The sequence below is a fragment of the Anguilla anguilla genome, chromosome 11 (genome assembly GCF_013347855.1).
Source record: "Anguilla anguilla isolate fAngAng1 chromosome 11, fAngAng1.pri, whole genome shotgun sequence".
NCBI classification, from domain to species: domain Eukaryota; kingdom Metazoa; phylum Chordata; class Actinopteri; order Anguilliformes; family Anguillidae; genus Anguilla; species Anguilla anguilla.
Genome location: NC_049211.1, coordinates 9,290,501 through 9,311,186, shown reverse-complemented (window position 1 = coordinate 9,311,186; position 20,686 = coordinate 9,290,501). Strand labels below are relative to the sequence as shown.

The 20,686-nt window shown below is 37.6% G+C and overlaps 1 protein-coding gene across 21 annotated transcripts in view; it reads right to left on the bottom strand.

The window, feature by feature from the left end:
- LOC118207564 (tumor necrosis factor receptor superfamily member 14-like) overlaps window positions 1-20,686 on the bottom strand; it is a 135,103-nt gene that overhangs the window by 15,665 nt on the left and 98,752 nt on the right. For 2 of the 21 annotated variants that reach the window (XM_035381288.1, XM_035381286.1), the window contains exon 2: window positions 7,889-7,979. The exons of 2 other annotated variants lie outside the window; for them this stretch is intronic. In XM_035381288.1, the coding sequence (XP_035237179.1) occupies window positions 7,889-7,910 (22 nt within the window). In that variant the 5' untranslated portion in view covers window positions 7,911-7,979. Of the gene's footprint in view, window positions 1-5,014; window positions 5,073-5,234; window positions 5,249-5,461; window positions 5,806-5,960; window positions 6,052-6,449; window positions 6,606-6,818; window positions 6,945-7,094; window positions 7,189-7,740; window positions 7,797-7,883; window positions 7,980-9,129; window positions 9,262-14,405; window positions 14,562-14,777; window positions 14,904-15,059; window positions 15,154-15,646; window positions 16,057-18,229; window positions 18,559-18,829; window positions 18,877-19,629; window positions 19,688-19,866; window positions 19,891-20,167; window positions 20,249-20,438; window positions 20,609-20,686 lie in introns of those variants that run through there. 17 more of the 21 variants (XM_035381283.1, XM_035381282.1, XM_035381275.1 and 14 more) reach the window with 17 other exon arrangements.

Here is a 20,686-nt window from a genome sequence, read left to right as displayed (position 1 = left end):
ATACATATAACGTGATTACATGACACAGTACAGTCAATTAAACTTCATGGAAATTAAACTCCGTAAACATCTGATAATATATTTTAAAACATAACGGCAGACAGTCAGCTAGCCTCGTTCAGGTTGAGGGGCTTTTCCGCACCGGACTGTCAATCAAATTGTAAAAATCACAAGACCGCTTAACTCTATGGTTTTGGCTCCAAATCGAGAAAATGGCCGCGCCCGCCATTGAGTTTCAAAACGTGTTTTAGAGACCCACGGAGAGTCAATGGGTGACGTCACAGTAGCTTTGTCCATATTTTTTACAGTCTCTGATCTCACTACGCGAATTACAGAGACCCACGGTTTCCTCGGGCATGAAAGCAGATTGAGCATGCAAATAGGTTACATTTGGCAATAAGAATAATGTTTAAAAAAAAGATCTAATTATATTCTTCACATATTCTTTCTCATTAGAACGTTAAAATGATTGTTATCACTGAGTCTAAATACATTTACGGTTCCTGAAAAAAAATGTTTGAGGTCCAACGATGCCGTACAGAATCAGTTTTATTCTGAAAAAACAATAGCGTACTTATCTAATCCATTTTAAACATGTGCACCAAATAAATAATTTTTCTGAGGTGTGGAAAATAATTTGGGCTGTAAAGTGTTAACTAGACAGGCAAGCTCACCTTCAGCTAATCTAAATTTGTGAAGTCCCAGAAGTAAGCCTGTACTGTGTATGCGGAGGGGAAAACATTGGAGCTCTCATTAAAATGAATACAGAATATCTAATGAACTCCGACTCCAATCAGACTTCCCAGATGGTATTCTGAAACTCGATTAACGACCATTACATTTATTATGAAAACACATTTTAGCCTAAACCTATGTAATATGTGATAAAATATGTACATTTTAATAAATGTTTTCCCAAGGCTTCTGGGCAGAAACAACTATTGTTTCACAAACTGACACACATAATAAAATCAATTGACCGATTTGTTTTTCTTTGGTAGTTAAATCACCTACGCGTTTGAGTCCTGAACTCTATGATACGCCACAGAACTGGGCAGCCATGGACTTAGCTGTTCTTTTAAGCACGTGACTTAAGTTAACTGATGCACTTCATGGTCTAATATGAAGATTAGCCCGCATATTTTGAAGTTATGTACCTAAAATAAGAGATAAGCTAACATTGTCACTGTTGTGTTTCCTGGTTGTGGCTAAAAAAAATTTTTTTGTTCTGAAAATAATAATTTTGGCATGTTCCTAATCTTTGTCATACAACTTTGCTAAATAACTGAAATCGTCAGGTAAACACCAAATTTCAATGTTGTTGCATCAAGTTATTTGTCCTCTTCTACTTACAATATGTGTTTTAATGATCAATCCATGATAAGTCATTCAAATTGTTCCTCAAATTACTTTAAAAAAATACAGTGATGTACAATAAGTGGAACAACACACAGGTACAATACAGTGCATTACTCATTATGTAAGTTATTCGTATCCATGAACTCACCAGTTCACTCAGTAAGCATAGGCTAGGTCAGAGAGTAATGTTAAGTCAACCAAGGAGGCATGACAACGAGCTACATTATCAAGATAACGATATAAGTGCATCGTAAGTGCTGGATGGACGTGCATGTAATATGAAAGTGGTATAGGAGGTACATGTGTTACATGAAAGTGCTACAGGACAAAGTGGAAGGATATAAGTGATGAGTGATCCTAGATTGGGAGAACCCTGCAGGGTGGTGATAGTTAGTCCAGGGATAGTCTGAAGATATACGTCTTCAGACCACGGTGGAAGATGAGCAGTGACTGAATGGTCCGTAGAGAAACGGGGAGTTTTTTCCACCACTGGGGAGCTAGGTTGGAGAAGCTCTGTCGTAGGAATGAGCGAGAACCATTCACCCACGTGGCAGTGGTCGAGCTGACGTGTAGGATTGAATCACGTCCTGTAAGTAGGCGGGGGCTGTCCTGTCGGCTGCAGTGTAGGCGAGGGTCAGGACTTTGAACCTGATTCACAGCTCTGCCCTGTGTATTCAGAAGCTCATTGTCTATTTCATTTCCCCTCCCTGTTCAGAGCATGGTCAGCTTCCTGTTTTGTAGCGCAACACCAAGTTGGTAGGATGTGACAATTATCACATGATGTCATGACCTTTCAACCCTTCACTCATATCCCCCACCACCGTACCTCCTGATTCCTCTCAGGTGCATCTCCCGTGGTTTTCCAGTATTTTCCACATTAATATAGCATAACAAAATGAAGAACAATTCATTTGGACCAACAATACTCGCCGTATAGCGGACTAAATTTCAGGTTTCAGGGCTCCAGACTAACTTTTTACATTGGTTGCACTGGTGCAACTTTTTCATTTAGGTGCACCAGCACATAATTTAGGTGCACCCAAAAATTTTCACCGCGCCTTTTGGCGCCGCAATAATACATTTTAAGCGTTACCTTTTTTGTCAGTTCCCATACACATTGGTAATTTCTTAACACATTATGTAAATGATTATAAACAGGAATAAAGTTGCAGATAAATGTTTTTTTCTTTATTTAAATCACAGCACAAACAAGAAATCGCAATAACCTCAATTGTTTCAAAAATAAACTTAAAAAGTGCTGATGTTTAAAGTAATAATCTCGAAGATTTTCATTAAAATGAATGTCTGTTAAGTCACCATCTATCGCCGAATTAGGTAACACAATGGTGATTGAGCTTATTATTATATTAATTTATATAATAATTATTATAATAATTTATGATTAAAGAACTGGGTGTCTGTGGCGACATTCCTGGGAAAAAATCACAAGCGGCGCATAGTTAGTGACGCGTTTTCCATCACCCATCAGTGGTTGGTCCGCCAGAGACCTGAGCTCTGAGCAAGAGGCAGGAGAACACCTTGGACAGGTTGCCAATCCATTGCAGGGCCCACAAACCATTTACTCACACACTCATGCCTACAGGCTAATCTGCCTATCTTTGGACAGTGGGAGGAAACCTAAGTATCCAGAGGATACCCACATGGACATGGAGAGGAAATACAAACATGTTCCACACAGAAAGGTCCTGACCCGTAGTGCTATGACACCCTCCATGTGATGTTTTTTTTTTGAGTTTGTCAAGCACTTTAAAGTTACAATCTCGAAGATTTCCGTTTCATTCTCTTTGGCGGTACCAATGGCGAGAAGCAGTAATTGCAGGTGTTTTTGGACCTCACTTCTCATAGATCCAACCGGATCCAACCAGTGTCGCCTGTGTGACGTGGCACTTACTATTTACTTTTATAACAACCATTTTTTATTCAGTGTCAGAATTTTGTGAACTTTTACAATTGGGGAGAAATTCTTATCCAAAAAAATCACTTTTTTTCAGTTGGCGTCTATTGGATTGCATGGAAAGTTTGTAAGTGGGATTATGGGTTAAGTGAATACTTGGTGAAAGACCTTTTTCAGTTTGTTAATTTGGTAATATTTTGTTAACTCATGTAAATACGTGAGAAAGTAAACGCTTTAAAGAATTACCATAAGCTTAAATCGCAACGTAGCCTACATAATAATCAATCTCAAACTGTATTAATTTATTTGCTTGGTTAACAAGCGTGCCAACTTTATGAAGAATTTGTAATGATAATGATAATAATAATAATAATAATAATAATAATAATAAATAATCCATAATCAACCATTGGGAATTCCTGTGTCTTCTTGTTATTCACGTCAAAACATTTATATGATCAGATTTAGTAAAATCAGTTAATCATCAAAAAGATGCGTAACAGTTCAAACTTGAAGGGATATGAACACCACAACGCCATGAACACCGGAAGCTTTGAAGTACAAGTGCAGTAAAGGCTTGCTTACAACTTCATTTATAAAATAGGTGCATTTTCATCAGCAAGACCACTAAATCAGATTTTTTAAAGCTCTGTGGATTATCTTATTTTTATTAACAAGCCCTTTTTGAGAGCACGGCGAACGAAGACATCGGAGAAGTCAAATAGGTGGAGCAATGCTTGGTTAAGAACTACCTTCCAACACTGGAGCTAACAAACCGCTGCTCGGTGCATTCACTTCTACATAATTCAATAGGCTCAATTTTATAAAAACAGAAAAAAGTACATAAACAGTGCATAAATGTCAATCACAAGATAAAACTGAAGCTGGGCAAGGATAACTCTGTTCATGAGGAGAGACGAGTTGGAAGGCCAATGGGTGATAATGCCAGGCAGGTAACAGGTATGGAGTAGGAGCTGAACCAACTGCATCTGGAGGAGGGTGCTCCATCATTCTAATGGCTGCCACTCTGGGGCAGTATAACTTTCAGCTCAAAACAAGAGTTATCTCTGTTGTCCATCCTGAATTGACATACATCTTCCCTTACAGGAAGTCTGTCATATGAAGTCCTCTTACAGCAGTGTTCTTCACCTTGTAGATACTTGATACACACAAAAAAGAAGAATTATATAAAAGCAATGGAACATCAACTGAACTATAGCAGACAGCAATTTCTTAAGAAGTGCTGAGTCAATAATTAAACATTTTACTTGTGTCAAGAATTGGGTTTTGAATTATTTATCACAAACATTTACACAGTAAGCATTTAATACAAGTTAATCTTTTCCAAAATGTTAAGTGTCAATCTTTCATTTTTTTTCATATTAAAAATACCACATTTGGTAACTTTTCACACTGGCATTTTTTGGAGCAATATCTATTCAATGAATTTACATTTTATAATTGCTCCTCTATGTGCTATTTTCCATTGGTGGTGTTGGGTATGTCAATCATGCTGGGAATGCACAAGATCGCACAAGTCTTTGGTTTGTGATACAAAATATGTACAGAAAAAATCTAAAATTAAAACAGAATGGTTTTACCATATCAGAGCAAGTCAATGCAGACTGTATCAGGGGCAGTTAGTTCAAGTGACAGCGGCAGTACTAGCTGCATACAGCCAATCTAATAGTGTTTTTATCTGTCTTTGTTATTTCCCCATAAAGTCATGTGCCCCCTTACCTTCATCCTGTGGCTGGTCTGTGCTGGTCATTCTGACTCCTTCTGCCGGATCGGTTGGCTAGCAAATTGGAGATTTTCTCTCAGTAAATACAGTATTAACCATAAAAGCCCCAGGAGTGACTCCTGAATTAATTAAATAAATTAACCTTATAGCAAATGAAATTCTGCTATAGAAAGATATTTGAAAAGTTAGACACAATGTAAAAAGCTTCTCACGTACCTTCTTTTTCCTCTCTGAAAGCAAAATAATGGTTCATTATTTAATTACTTGATGATAACATTTAAAATTGTTCTGAATAACTTAAAAATGTAACATTACATTACCTTTCCTTTATTTTCTTGTTTAATCCTTTAACATGGAATATAACCAATCAACCAATGGAGTACTGAATTTGCTTCTTTTTTTTTTCTCAAAAATTTACCATAGTAAATATTTGATTTTGATTACATTACTTTTGATTTTTGAATTGCCCGATTAATTATTAAATATTTTATATGCTAACCACTCATATCTATTGTATAAATACAAGGATTTCAATTCACAAAATATGGGTAGCACAGCCAACCTTAAACTGCTATTCAAACCATTTACAAGTTTATTAAAAATAAAATTCAAAGACTTACCAGATAGAGGGTGAAACTTCCTTAAAATGAAAATGATTGCTAAAATAACAGCTAAAGCAAGCATCACAGGCACAATAATGATGTAAACAGGAATATTTCTTGGTCCACATTCACTATCCGATGTGTTTGTTCCTGCTGTCATTTCTTGAAGTCCGAAGGACAGGCAACTGTCAAAAAAATAAACATACAATAAACCTTACGGTTATATTCACCAATACCAAAATAACAATGAGTAAGAACTCCTGTTTGGTTTTGCTTTACCCCAGTTTGATTTACTCATCTGGAAAATGATGTAATTTGGGAACCAATGCAGGAAACTTACTCTGTGTGTGGTTTGCAGTATGCAGAAAAAGATTCATCTGAAAAGGTTTTATCAGGACAGTCTCCACATTCGGTATTAGTCAATGTTGTTCCTGTGAAAAGATATACGGGAAGGTATGTCAAGACATTAAAAATCTCAAAAGACGTTTTCAGAAACGTAGACTTCGAGTTGAGCAAGTTTAATTTTACTAAACAGATAAGGATGAAAAAGCCATAGTTCATTTCGTGGAGTTTTTCGATACTATTTCAGTTTTAGTGTATGTTCTTGATTGGCCCAGACAACTTATGTCTGCGATGAAGCATACTCTATATGCCTACAGAAGTTTTTGGTGATCTCCCAGTATTGTGACAAATATATCTGCTTCCTCTGGGTGACCCACCAGCTTCACAATGGCTGTTGTCGGGGCATCCGCCAATCAAAAACATTCACTAACCCTGGAACCTTAGAAAAACTCTCAACTGTCCCTTCAAGATATTAATGCAATCCAACCACTGTGTATGATGAACTGTCCAGGCCTGCAGATGGTGTGTTTCTGCGCAAAGCTGCACCCCTTATTATCAGTCTTAGTGCAGTAGTGGTGATCCAGAGGCCCACACACTGTGTCAGAGGTGGGGGTGCACTCTCTCTCTGTTTTTAAACCCAAGTCTGTGGAGGAACGGTGAATAAAGACCCATATTAACACATTATTTGAGTATTTCGATAACAGACCTGTTCATCATTCACCATCAAGTCAAAACAGCATATTGAATTTTAATTACTGTAAGAAATCTTTTACATATTATTAAAAAGACAGTCAAGCATGTTGCAAATGGCCATGTCATGAATGAACACATTAGTTGAATATGAATCTTTTCTCACCTGGCTCACACACTGTACAAGACAAACAATGAGACAGACCGGTGGGCACGGCGATGAATGATTTTTGAGTGCACGGTACACATGAGGTATTAGCAAATTCAGTGCAGTGTTTATAAACATGTGTCCCTAATGGGGAAAAACAATCACAAAACAAAGTTAAAATGTATTCGTTGAAATCACATTTCAATGGCAGCAAAATGAAGAGCATGTTTAAACCCATGCAGGCCAAAATCTACTGCATTAGAAGCTTTATTCTGATAAAAGATGGTGACTTACCAGGTGTGCACATTGGACAGCACTTTCCATTAATTTCATATTCTGCACTTCCACAGGAATAGGCGAGGCCACAGAACAGGAGCAATAGATATGCCTGAAGCATATGTAATAGTACAAATTACACTGGAAGCAAAGTCTGGTGCATTCTCCTCCACTGTCTCCTTATTAGCCAATCTTAACCGAAATTTTAATGATTTTTGTGACTTTTTTTGTACTGAAGCCAGTAGCTTGTTATCCCGCCATTAACACTACTTGAAAAGTTTTGCAGTTTGACAGTTTAACTGAATAATTTTTTGTATGTGTTTCTGTATGTGTGTGGTGGCAGTTGAAATGTCACTGGTAGAGGTGTGAGAGAGAGAGGGTGGGGAGCTTTAGAGCTTCAGCACCCAGGGGCCCACAGGGGGTCTTAATCCAGCCTTGCTACAAAAACGAATTGGCAGGTGGCAGGAAGATGTATCTGTAACATGACTATGACAAATGTTACCTTAGGATCGTGATAAGAGAGTGAATTATATAATTTGACATTCAAACAAAAACTGAAACAGGAAGCAGAAGTCAGAAACAGCAAAGAATGAGAATGTACTTGTCCTAACAAGCACCAAAGCTGTACTAAATAAGGTAATGAGGCAAAACATTAATCTCTTACCATCCCTAAAGGGACTTAAAAATGCCACATATCTCATTTCCACTGAAAGCATATTCCTGTGCACAATAAAATAGACCGTGTTAAAATTTAACTCCAAGAGAGTCACATATACAGAGTAAAATGCAGAGTTTAACACTTACTACTTTACTGTGAGCTTGATAGATGTCCATCTGTCGTAATTCACAAAATTATGGTCAGATTTCTTCCCTTTGTGGAGGTCCTGGTTTCTGTGATTCAGCCTAGGAAGATTAACGTTACATAATCCTCATTTTAATTGAATTTCTGCATTCTATCAGCAGTACTTTAGGTAAACAAAACCTGAAATGCACATTAACAGAAATTATAGAATGACGTGGCTTTTTGTTTTATTTGAGTTAAATTTCAGTAACCTTCCAGTTCCAACCATGGGCAAAAATAAGGGAGTGACCCAAGTGATGACAGAATGGACCCTCGGTGGCCTGAGAGTACTCCCGTTCACAACATTTTTATTATATCGCTAAAAGTCCTGAACTCCTCAGTTCGGGAAATAAATTCTAATTTACGAACCATGCAGAAACAATACAACGTGAGCGGTCTATATATTGGTCATGTTACTTGGATTTTGGAACAACTCATGAAGCTATGAAAGGTTTAAAAAGTGATAACAGAGTAACTTTTTAGTTGTGTATTTTGTTTGTACTTATACACAGCGGAAATGAACACGAAAGCGAAAGCTGACTGGGAATTTCCCGCGTGCTCTTGTTTACTTCTAATATACTTACAACCATGAATATACACGATTTCATGGTCTAATAAATAACAAAATTATAATTAAAAATTCTGTCCTACAGTAAATAACTTTTGCCGAGATAGCGTAGACCTACAGACTATAAAACAATTGTCATTAGCGAACAGAACAGAGCATATTTTAATCGTTCTAAGCGTTTAACTGGTGTTACATTACATTACATTACAGGCATTTAGCAGACGCTCTTATCCAGAGCGACGTACAACAAGTGCATTGGTTCACGATGTAGAGGTGCAAAAGAAACACTAGAGTGAAGTAAGGATCGTAGTGCCAGAAGTGACCACATCGATCAGGACTCCAACCCTGTAGAGTAAGCTGTTCAGCAAACAAGAATCCTACCAAGTACAAACTAGCACTGGAATCACATCTAATCACACCTAATCAGACAAAAACAATCCTGCCAGATACACTAACATAATCATATTATCCTCACTAGGTACAGTGAGCTAAACTATAGGCTAGGGAGGGGTGGGGAGAGGTGCAGCCTGAAGAGATGAGTCTTCAGTCTGCGTTTGAAGGTGGTGTTAAAAAAAATAACAATTTTATAATATAATTATTCCTGACATTTTCTCATAAGTAATCAGACAGAATGTAAGCCTTACTTCACTCACGAGCACGTCGAGAACCAATTTCTCCTTGGAATCTGTATTCGAAAGTAGCCACGCCTAAATCACAGACCAAAGTTTGCTGCGAGCTGTAGTCTAAAGAACAGCTACTTGTCTCACTATCCATTTCGTTAGTGGGCCTTGCCCACCCAGAGGAATCATCTTCCCATCCAATGAAAACTCAGAAAAAATCACCGTTATAGTTATTTTTAGCGTCCATAGTTTTCTGTAATTTTGTCATTGGTCATCAAAAAAAAATTCATTGGCTATTTTGAAGGTGTAGGTGTGCTTAGTCAGTGCTGCTCCTTTACATTATCGCCAAACCACGCTACTTCTTCGCACATGCAGCACAGACGTGGTGAAGTGAACTGTGAAACTTGTTTGTAGCTAGCTGCTGTCAGCAATCCAATTAAAACTGTTAATACCTTTTTTCTTTTCTCTGATTCTTATGGTAAATGGACTGCATTTATATAGCGCTTTTATCCAAAGCGCTTTACAATTGATGCCTCTCATTCGCCAGAGCAGTTAGGGGTTAGGTGTCTTGCTCAAGGACTCTTCGACATGCCCAGGGCGGGGTTTGAACCAGCAACCCTCCGACTGCCAGACAATCGGTCTTACCTCCTGAGCTATGTCACCCCCTTATAAGGTATATAAGTAGTCTTGTATTGTTTCACATTTGAGTTTGCACGTTTTGCAAGCTGCGTGTTTCTTTTAAGTTATCAGCTCACTTGGTGGCTGGTTTAGTGATTAGCCAGCATTTTTCTGCAGAATGCAGCAGGCCTGGGAGCGTCATAATGTCTGTGCATTGAGATATGTTGGCGTGGAAAAAGTGGAGAAGCCTCATAGGGGAGGTGATCTTGAAAAAAGGCTTCTTAAACATGAAACCTTCTGGATCTATTTCCTCAATACCATGTCCCCCAATGGTCTAAATGAGGGATTTGACATAAAACCTTTTTTGTGATTTTCTTTCTTGCCCTCTTTTCCAGTGCCCTAGTATGCCAGTGGCTAAAAAACGTCTTGTAATTGGTCTTCTGCTTATTATACCATGAGGTTTTCTAACTATTATTCTTAAATGATATGTAAAACATGTTTTACTTGTTGTTTGTTGGTATGCCGTTTGATACTTTTTCTATTATGTATCTCTATATATTTTTCTATTGTGGTATTAATAAATGTTTGTATGTATTTGCACTACTTAAAAATTTTTTTTTATACCATATTATCGAATGGCCAATGTGCTATGGGCTACTTAATTGGCTGACAATTATGTCGATGTGATGTCATTGGCTTACTGCCTATATATACCTTTTTTATCTGTCATGTGGTCATTTCCCTGTAGAAGACCCTGTTGGGTTGTAACATTGCCTTGCTTTTTTTTAGTCAATAAAGTATTGGGAGCTGTAATCCAGTGTGCGGATATCCATTTTCTTTTAATCTTGTACTTTTATCCTGCACCTGGCTAAATACTGGTTGGATGTGCACACAGCTACTCTACTGTACTAACAAAAGTAACCATGGCCACATTTAAGGCACTGTATGAATAAATCTTAAATTTGAAGAAGTTCACTCACAATTACATTAAATTAAATATCAAAATAAATTGAAAATATTAACTCAGCTACACATGCAAAGGTGTTTGTGTATTTTTAATGTAAGAATCTGGAATAACGAGATGATAAACAAACTGTTTTCAGCAAATCCAATATATTATTGAGCAACACCTTCCCAGGTATTCATGCAATAGAATCCACAAATTTTTACAGTAATAATTTGGATTTATGGGATGGCAAAATCCTCCAAAATGCCTGCAACTCAATAGACGGTGCTTATTAAAAATTCAATAAAATAATTAAATCAAACTGTTTTCTGTAAACGTTAATGCGTTCTTGAAGATCACCTTCCCCGGTATTCACATCATGGATTCTGTGCATTTTTACTGTAGGTCTAATTTCAGACCTGGAAGATTCCTCCTTTGAATCAACATCAGTAAAAAATGCACTGTCCGGGTCATTAGGATCACCTTTCTGTGTGGACTCATTTTCTCTCGCTGTGGGTTTCCTTGTGATACAGTTTCCTCCCATAGTTCAAAGACATGAAGATTGTGATAAATTGCCTTTAGGCATGACTGCGTGAGTGAATGGTGTGAGGGTCCTGCGATGGACTGGCAGCCAGAACAGGGTGTATTCCTGCCACATGCTGGGATCAGCCCTCCTTGCAACCCTGGCCAGAAATAATCGCATTAGATAATTGACGGATGGATCTTCACTGTGGTATTTAATTGGTGAAATTAACTGAATTAACATTACATTAACTATACCCCCACCCCTCATTAAAATGTGCATGTGTTAAGGAAACAGAATCAAAATGGTTTTAACATGTAAGAACAACTCCATGCACACAGCAGACAGCTGCAGTACTAACTGCACCAAGCCAACAGTACTTTTATCAGTCTTCATGATTTCCCCCATCGAGTCATGTGTACCCTTACCATCATTTTTTTTAAAAATTCAACTTCAGCATCAGAAATACAAAATACAGCACATATAAAATAATATGAGAATAATAAGGAATAATGAACAGACAAATGTACAACGCCAGGGGTTACAAAGTTTAATGTAAACAAATATAAAATGAGAATTATGCAGTAAAATTATATCAAAAAAAGAAAGATGTACATATATTAAAATTATATTACATTACATTAATTTGGCAGACGCTTTTATCCAAAGCGACTTACAAAAAGTGCATTTCATGGTCATAGACAACTGCTAAACACAGGTTCAGTAAGATACAATACTTATTTTGTACACAGTTTAGTTCACACAGTGAACACTATTCAGACCTAACCAAACCAACTAGGCAGAAGAATAAGCTACAGAATTAGGACAAATACAAATTACCAAAAAGTGCTGGGATGGGGCAACATGTAACAAGAGTCATGAAAAAAAGGGGGGGGGGGGATTTAGAGTGAAATATACAGCGTGGTGGTGGATAGTCTAGGTATAGTCTGAAGAGATGAGTCTTCAGGCCACGGTGGAAGATGGGTAGTGAGGGGGAGGTTCGGAGAGGGACGGTGAGTTTGTTCCACCACTGGGGAGCTAGGGTGGAGAAGCTCTGTGATCCCTTTGGTCGGGTGGGAGGGGTTACAAGGTGCCCTGCTGCCGCAGAGCGGAGTGGTCGATCAGGGACATAGGATCGAATCATGTCCTGCAAGTAGCAGTCACTGTGGTGCCATCAACCGTGATTGAGAGTTCACGTAGTAAAGAGGTCTTGCATGGGAAGAAGAGCAGCTCAGGTTTGTTGAGGTTGAGCTTCAGATGGTGGCTGGCCATCTAGGTGGAGATGTCAGCCAGGCAGGAAGATATCTTATCATCAACCTGTGCGGCCGAGGGGGGGAAAGAAAAGAAGAGTGTTAAATTTGGAGCACAAATTCAAAGTTTTCACAGCTTTACTACTGCATGAGGTAGATAATGTTCTAATGTAGGACTCTGCTTCCTTTTTAAAGGTACAAAAATAGGGCTTAATTTTTAACACCTTACATTTATGGATAGAAAACTTGGGCAGCAATATGATGAGATTACACAGAAAAAATTCATTTTCTAATTCTTTCCTATAATTTGTGAAACCAAATACATCCTTCAAGCATATTCATCTTCGTAATTGTGTTCAATTGGTAAAAGAATACATTAACCGGGCACACCCCTCATTAAAATGTAAAGAATCAAAATGGTTTTAACGTAGCAGAACAATTCCATGTATCAGGGGCAGTACTAGCTGCACACAGCCCACCTAATAGTATTTTTATCAGTCTTTGTTATTTCCCTATAAAGTCATGTGCTCCTTTACCTTCATCCTGTGGCTGGTTTGTCCTGTTCATTCTTTCACGTTCTGTCAGATCTGTTTCCTAGCAAAGTGGAGACTTTATCTCAGTAAATACAGTATTAACCATAAAAGCGTAGAGGTCATTGCATAGCCCCAGGAGTGGCTTCTGAATTAATTAAATTGACCTTATAGCAAATGAAATTCTGCTCTAGAAAGATATTTGAAAAGTTAGGCACATGATGTAAAAAGATTCTCACGTACCTTCTATTTTCTCCTCTCTGAAAGCAAAATAATGGTTCATTATTTAATTACTTGATAGCTACATTAAATTTGTTTTAATAACTTGAAAATATAACATTAAATTATTACCTTTACTTTTTTATTTTCTCGTTTAATTCTTTAACACTGAATATCACCAATCAACTAATGGAGTACTACATGGTATATTACTTTTCCTTTTTGAATTCCCTGATTAATTATTAAATATTTAATATACTAACCACTCATATCTCTTGTATAAATACAAGGATTTCAATTCACAAAATGTGTGGCACAGCCAACCTTAAACTGCTATTCAAACTGCATCACCATTTACAAGTTTATTAAAAATAAAATTCAAAGTCTTACCAGATAGAGGGAGAAACTTACTTAAAATGAAAATAATTGCTAAAATAACAGCTGAAGCAAGCGGCACAGACACAAGACACACAATAATGATGGAAACAGGAATATTTCTTGGTCCACATTCACTATCCGATGTGTTTGTTCCTGCCGTAATTTCCTGAAGTCCCAAGGACTGGCAACTGTCAAAAAAATATAAACATATTATAAGTCCAAATCTCAAATAAACCTCAGGGTTATATTTATCAATACACAAATAACAACGAGTAACAACTCCTGTTTGGTTTTTCTTTACCCCAGACTGATTTACTCATCTGGAAAATTATGTTATTTGGGAATAAATGTAGGAAACTTACTCTCTGTGTGGTTTGCAGTACGCAGAAAAGGATTCATTCGAAAAAGTTTTATCAGGACAGTATCCACATTCGGTATTAGTCGATGTTGTTCCTGTGCAAATATATATTGGAAGGTATGTCAAGACATTAAAAATCTTAAAAAACATTTTCAGAAACATAGACTGTGTAGTTAAGTGAGTTAATTTTACGAAACAGACACGGAAAAAAAAGGAATAGTTCACTTTGTGGAGTTGTTCGATACTATTTCAGTTTTAGTGTATGTTCCTAATTTGCCCAGATAAATTATGTCTGCGATGAAGGATACTCTATATGATGCCTACAGAAGTTTTTGGTGATCTGCCAGTATTGTGAAAAATATATTTCCTCAGGGTGACCCACGTTGTAGGGGCATCCACCAATCAAAAACATACACTAACCCTGGAATATATTGTAAAAAAACACAACTGTCCCTTCAAGATATTAATGCAATCCAACCGTTGTGTATGATAAACTGTCCAGGCCTGCAGATGGTGTGTTTCTGCGCAAAGCTGCACCCCTTGTTATCAGTCTTAGTGCAGTAGTGGTGATCCAGAGGCCCACACACTGTGTCAGAGGTGGGGGTGCACTCTCTCTCTGTTTTTAAACCCAAGTCTGTGGAGGAACGGTGAATAAAGACCCATATTAACACATTATTTGAGTATTTCGATAACAGACCTGTTCATCATTCACCATCAAGTCAAAACAGCATATTGAATTTTAATTACTGTAAGAAATCTTTTATATATTATTATTAAAAAGACAGTCAAGCATGATGCGAATGGCCATGTCATGAATGAACACATTAGTTGAATATGAATCTTTTCTCACCTGGCTCACACACTGTACAAGAGAAACAATTGGGCAGATTGTTGGAAAAGGCGATGAATGACTTTTGAATGCACGGTATACAGGAGGTGCTAGTGTACTCCGTGCAGTGTTTATAAACACGTGTCCCTAATCAGAAAAAAAGACACAAAACAAAGCCAAAATGTACCCATTTGAAATGACATTTCAATGATGACAAAATAAAGAGCGCCTTCATTTTTTAACCCCTGCAAGCCAAAATCTACTGCATTAGAAGCTTTATTCTGATAAAAGATGGTGACTTACCAGGTGTGCACATTGGACAGCACTCTCCATTAATTTCATATTCTGCACTTCCACAGGAATAGGCGAGGCCACAGAACAGGAGCAATAGATATGTCTGAAGCATCTGTAATATTACAAATTACACTCAGAAACTATTTACAATTATTACTGGTTTCAATTGAATATCCAATAGAAGTAATACAAGTGACAGCACATTTTTAAAAATGGGCATATCGTCCTGAGAGCCAGCACAATTTTTTTTTAGGTTTATAACATTTTTTATATAGTACAACTTTCTTGGATGGCGAAATGCTGCAGTGTAAGCATTTTCAAAAATATTTATTTTTCTTGAATTTCCCTGAATTTTTCTCATGTAGGTTTCAGCAAAGTCGAATATATGAGTCTTGCGATTAATACCAGGGACTAATGTGCCCTGCAGGCTAACTCGAATCTACCATTAGGGTGACTTGGTGCACACCCGAGAACCCAGCACGTGAAAGGAAAAATCAAAATCAAAACTGTGCAACACCGACAGAAACGGCTAAACTTTCTGGTACAGAAATAACATTACATTACATTACACTTAGGCGAACTTCCTTTGCACTTACCACACGACATACGGATGAAGGCATGTTGTCATTTTCAATGTATTAATTATGTAGACAGCCATCAACCAAATTTCATAACTTTGTTCTGTATTAAATTTAGCAAACAGAAAACGCGACCTTCTATGGCGTCGCTCAAACCCTGCATATTTCCCTGATGAATATCGATATCTGTAGCCAAATTAACTGGATTGACGCGGGCGGTTTAGGTGCGTGAGCAAAATATAGCCAGTTGGTTTACGGATTTTTCTGTGTTTTAGATGTCCAAATTCAAAATACTCCGGAGTATTTTGAGAGTATAGAAACAGGCGTTGTTAAGCCACCTCTCACTGGGTCCTATTTAGAACTTTCGATATCAGTGGATTCACTTGGCATGAGATAAGCGCACGGAACACATTCGCGTTTGTAATAGTACACATGTATGTCTCTTGCATACCTAGTAGGAGGTCTCTGGGATAAGATAAACCAATATACCGTAGAAAGTAACCCAAATAAAGAAGTAGGTTTTGGGACTATAGACTTGCATATTTAACTAAACAGGAGCGCACACCCGCAGCCAACCTAAGCTGTGAAGCCCCGAAAGTAAGCTTGTACTGCGCATGTCTTCTTTGATGAGGGCAAAACATTGCGGTCCCCATTAAAGTGAATGGGGAACATGACACTTTTTGAATAAAACTTCCTCGATGGTATTTTGAAACTCGATTGACCACCATTTCATATGAAAAGAAGATTGAAAAGTATGCATTATGTAATGAAATATGCATGTTAACGAATATTTACCCAAGACATCTGGACCACAACATCCATTATTTCAGAAACTGCTGCACATAATGAAATTTATGATCACAAAAAATGGGCCGATGAGGCTTTCTTTGGTTGTTAAATCACCTTGGATTCCTACATTGAATTCAATGGGCAGCAAGCTCTTTTGCCCTCAACCGGTTTGAACATGCGCAGTAGAGCTGATTTCCGAGTACTTCCCTGGTACTTCCTAGGCTTCACTGACTTGGCCCAGAGACTGTAAAAACTGTAAAAGACTTTGTCTCGTAAAACAAAACGTATCTCAGGCTTACGTTCACCACAGACCTTATATTTGGTAGAAAACGAAATCCCTATGGGAAAAAGCATTGGAGATCTGAGGAAGGAACACATGGCTCAAAAATACCAACGAAGTGCCGGGTTTTAGGACTACTAACTGCAACACTCCGTATGTGTGTTGAATAAGTAAGATGGAACTACCTATGGTAATTTGTCAGTGAACTGCACAACTAACTAAATATTATCTCTTTCATTAATAGCATACTTCTGCTTGGAAATGAAATTAAAACCAATATCTTGTTCTGCTGCTGGATCTGTACATCTGATGTGCCATAAATTCATATTTTTCAAAATAAGGAAGCACAAACGTTTTATACATCATTTTGACACACCACCCATTTTGGTGCATATGGTAACAAAATTTAAGTAAATAAATTATGCTTCATGTACAGTATTTACTGACACTACCTCCAAGAACTGATCAGACTGTTTTACGGCAGGCTACTTGTTTCACTGTAGAACTCGCACTGCGTATTTACATTATATTACATTACAGGCATTTAGCAGACGCTCTTATCCAGAGCGACTTACAACAAGTGCATTAGTTCAAGGTGCAGAGGTGCAGAAAAACACTAGAGTGAAGTAAAGATCGTCGTGCCAGAAGTGACCACATAGATCAGGACTCCAACCCTGTAGGGTAACCTGTTCAGCAAACAAACAAACAATCCTGCCAAGTACAAACTAGCACTGAAATCACATTTGCCTAATCAGAATCAGACAAAAACAATCCTGCCAAATAAAAACTAACGTGATCGCATTCGCCTAACTAGGTACATTGAGCTAAACTATAGGCTAGGGAGGGGTGGGGAGAGGTGCAGTCTGAAGAGATGAGTCTTTAGTCTGCATTTGAAGGTAGTCAGATTCTCTGCTGTTCTGACCACCACAGGGAGGTTATTACACCAGCGAGGGGCCAGGACAGACAGCAGACACGAGTGGGAAATGCAGACACGAAGAGGGGGAGGTGCCAAATGTCCAGAGGTGGCAGAATGGAGAGGTCTGGCTGGTGTGTAGGGTCTGATCCTCTGGATGTATCCTGGTGCTGACCCCTTAGCTGCCTGGTATGCAAGCACCAAGGTCTTAAATTTGATGCGAGCCATAACAGGCAGCCAGTGGAGGTCAGTGAGCAGGGGGGTGACATGGGAATGTCTGGGGAGGTTGTAGACCAGACGCGCTGCAGCATTCTGGATGAGCTGCAGGGGTCTGATGGCAGATGCTGGCAGACCAGCCAGCAGTGAGTTGCAGTAGTCCAGGCGGGACAGGACCATCGCTTGAACCATCAAAAGTCAAACAAAAATGAAGAGAAAGCTATCTCTTGGTTCATCTAGTTAAGGCTTATTTACCTCAACACAGGTCAGTGGAACAACTATTCGGCTTTGCCTGAATTTAACAAGTGCAACAATTTCAGTTATTTTGCAAGTTTTTGTAACAGACACATTTATATTGTGTATTTGATTTGGACCATTCTACAGAAGTCATGCAAACTCGGGGTTGGATAAAAAGTACTTCTTTTATAACACATATTGTATGTTATAGTGTATCTGAGAGACAGAAAAAATATACTAGATGTATTAAATCAATCATTCACAATTAGGATCACCTTTCTGTGTGGACTCATTTTCTCTCCATGTCGCCGTGGGTTTCCTTGTGAAACGGTTTCCTCCCATAGTTCAAAGACATGAAGATTGTGATAAATTGCCTTTAGGCATGATTGCGTGAGTGAATGGTGTGAGGGTCCTGCGATGGATTGGCAGCCGGTCCAGGGTGTATTCCTGACTCTTGCCCACATGCTGGGATCGGCTCCAGCCCTCCCTGCAACCCTGGCCAGCAATAATCGCATTAGATAATGGATGGATGGATCTTCATTGTGGTATTTCATTGGTGAAAGAATGCATTGCAACTGAACCCTCATCCCTCATTAAAATGTGCATATGTTAAGAAAACAGAATCAAAATGGTTTTAACATGCAAGAACAACTCCATGCACACAGTAGACAGCTGTGACAGCTGCAGTACTAACTGCACCCCGCCCATATAATATTATTTTTATCAGTCTTCATAATTTCCCCCATCGAGTCATGTGTACCCTTACCATCATCCTACAGCTGTTCTATCCTGTTCATCATCACTTCCTGTTTCGTAGTGAAGTGGAGACTTCATCTCAGTAAATACAGTATTAATCATAAAAGTATAGACGTCATTTCATAACAGCAAGAGAGACTCCAGAGTTAATTAACTAACTTTATAAAAAATATAAGTCTGTTCTTTAAACGTATTTGAAAAATTAGGCGCATAAAATGTGAAACGTTTCTCACATACCATGTTCTGCCAAAATAATGGTGAATTACGTAATTGCTAGATAACAACATATACATTTTTCTGAATAACTTAAAATGTACAATTACATTACTTTTCCTTTTTTGATTTTCTTATTTAATTGTTTAATATGCTAACCACATATATCGCTTGTATAAATATGAAGATTTCTGTTCACATTAAAAACTGCTATTTTAACAGCATCACCCTTTACATTTTTATTCAAATAACCTTTAAAAAGTGAGGCAAATGAGGAAACTTACTTAAAATGAAAATGGTTCTTAAAATGACATCTGATACTTCTAATACAAGCAGCACAGTAACTAAGAGAATATCTTGGTGCACATTCACAGTCCAACGTGTTTTTTCCTTATAGAATTCATCTTCATAATTGGGTTCAATTGGTAAAAGAATACATTAACTGTGCCCACCCCTCATTACAATGTACAGAATCGAAATGGTTTTAACATATCATAACAAGCCCATGTATCAGGGGCAGTACTAGCTGCACACATCCCATCTAACCGTATTTTTATCAGTTTTTATCATTTCCCCCATAGTAATGTGCTCCCTTACCTTCAACCTGCAGCTGGTCTATCCTGCTCATTCTTTCTCTTTCTGCCTGATCTGTGTCCTAGAAAAGTGGAGATTTTATCTCAGTAAATACAGTATTAACCATAATAGTGTAGAGGTCATTTCATAACCCCAGGAGTGCTTGCAGAATTAATTATATGAACTAAACCAATAGAAAATGAACCTCTGATCTTGAAAGGTATTTCAAAAATTAGGCACAATATGTGTACAGTTTCTCACCTACCATATTCTGCTTTCTCCTCCCTGAAAGCAAAATAATGGTGAATGAATTACTTGATGACAACATATTTCTGAATAATTTAAAAAATTTAACATTACATGACTTTGCTTTTTTTGAATTTCGTGTTTAATTCTTTAATATCAAACATGCTAGCCACTCATACCGCTAGTATAAACATGAGGATTTCTGTTCACAGAAAACAGGTAACACAGCCAACTTTAAACTATTTAAACTACATTTCCCTTTCACGTGTTTATTAAAAATAAAATTCAAATTGTTATTTATCATACGCTCTCTTACCTGCATCTTGTGACAGTTCTATAATATTTTTTCTTTCTCTATCTGCTCGTTTCTCACGTACCACGTACTGTTTACTCCTCCCTGACAGAAAAATACTGGTTAATGATTAACTTTTCCTTTTTGATGTTCCTGTTAAATTCTTTATGCCTTGTATAAATATGAGGATTTCTATTTCCAAAATACAGGTAACTCAGCCGACTTTAAACTGATATTTAAACAGCACTACCCTTTCCATATTTATTGAAAATTTTTAAAAATTTTAAAGTCTTACCACATAAAGAGCGATGCTTTAAAATTAAAATGATTGTAAATATGACAACTGATACTAATACAACTAGCACAGTCACAATAACGATGGAAACAGGAATATTTCTTGGTCCACATTCACTGTCCGATGAGTTTGTTCCTGCAGTAATTTCTGGAAGTCCCAAGGACTGGCAACTGTCGCAAAAATAAATATAATAAAAGTCAAATATCAAATAAACCTCAGGGTTATATTTAGTATTAATACACAAATAA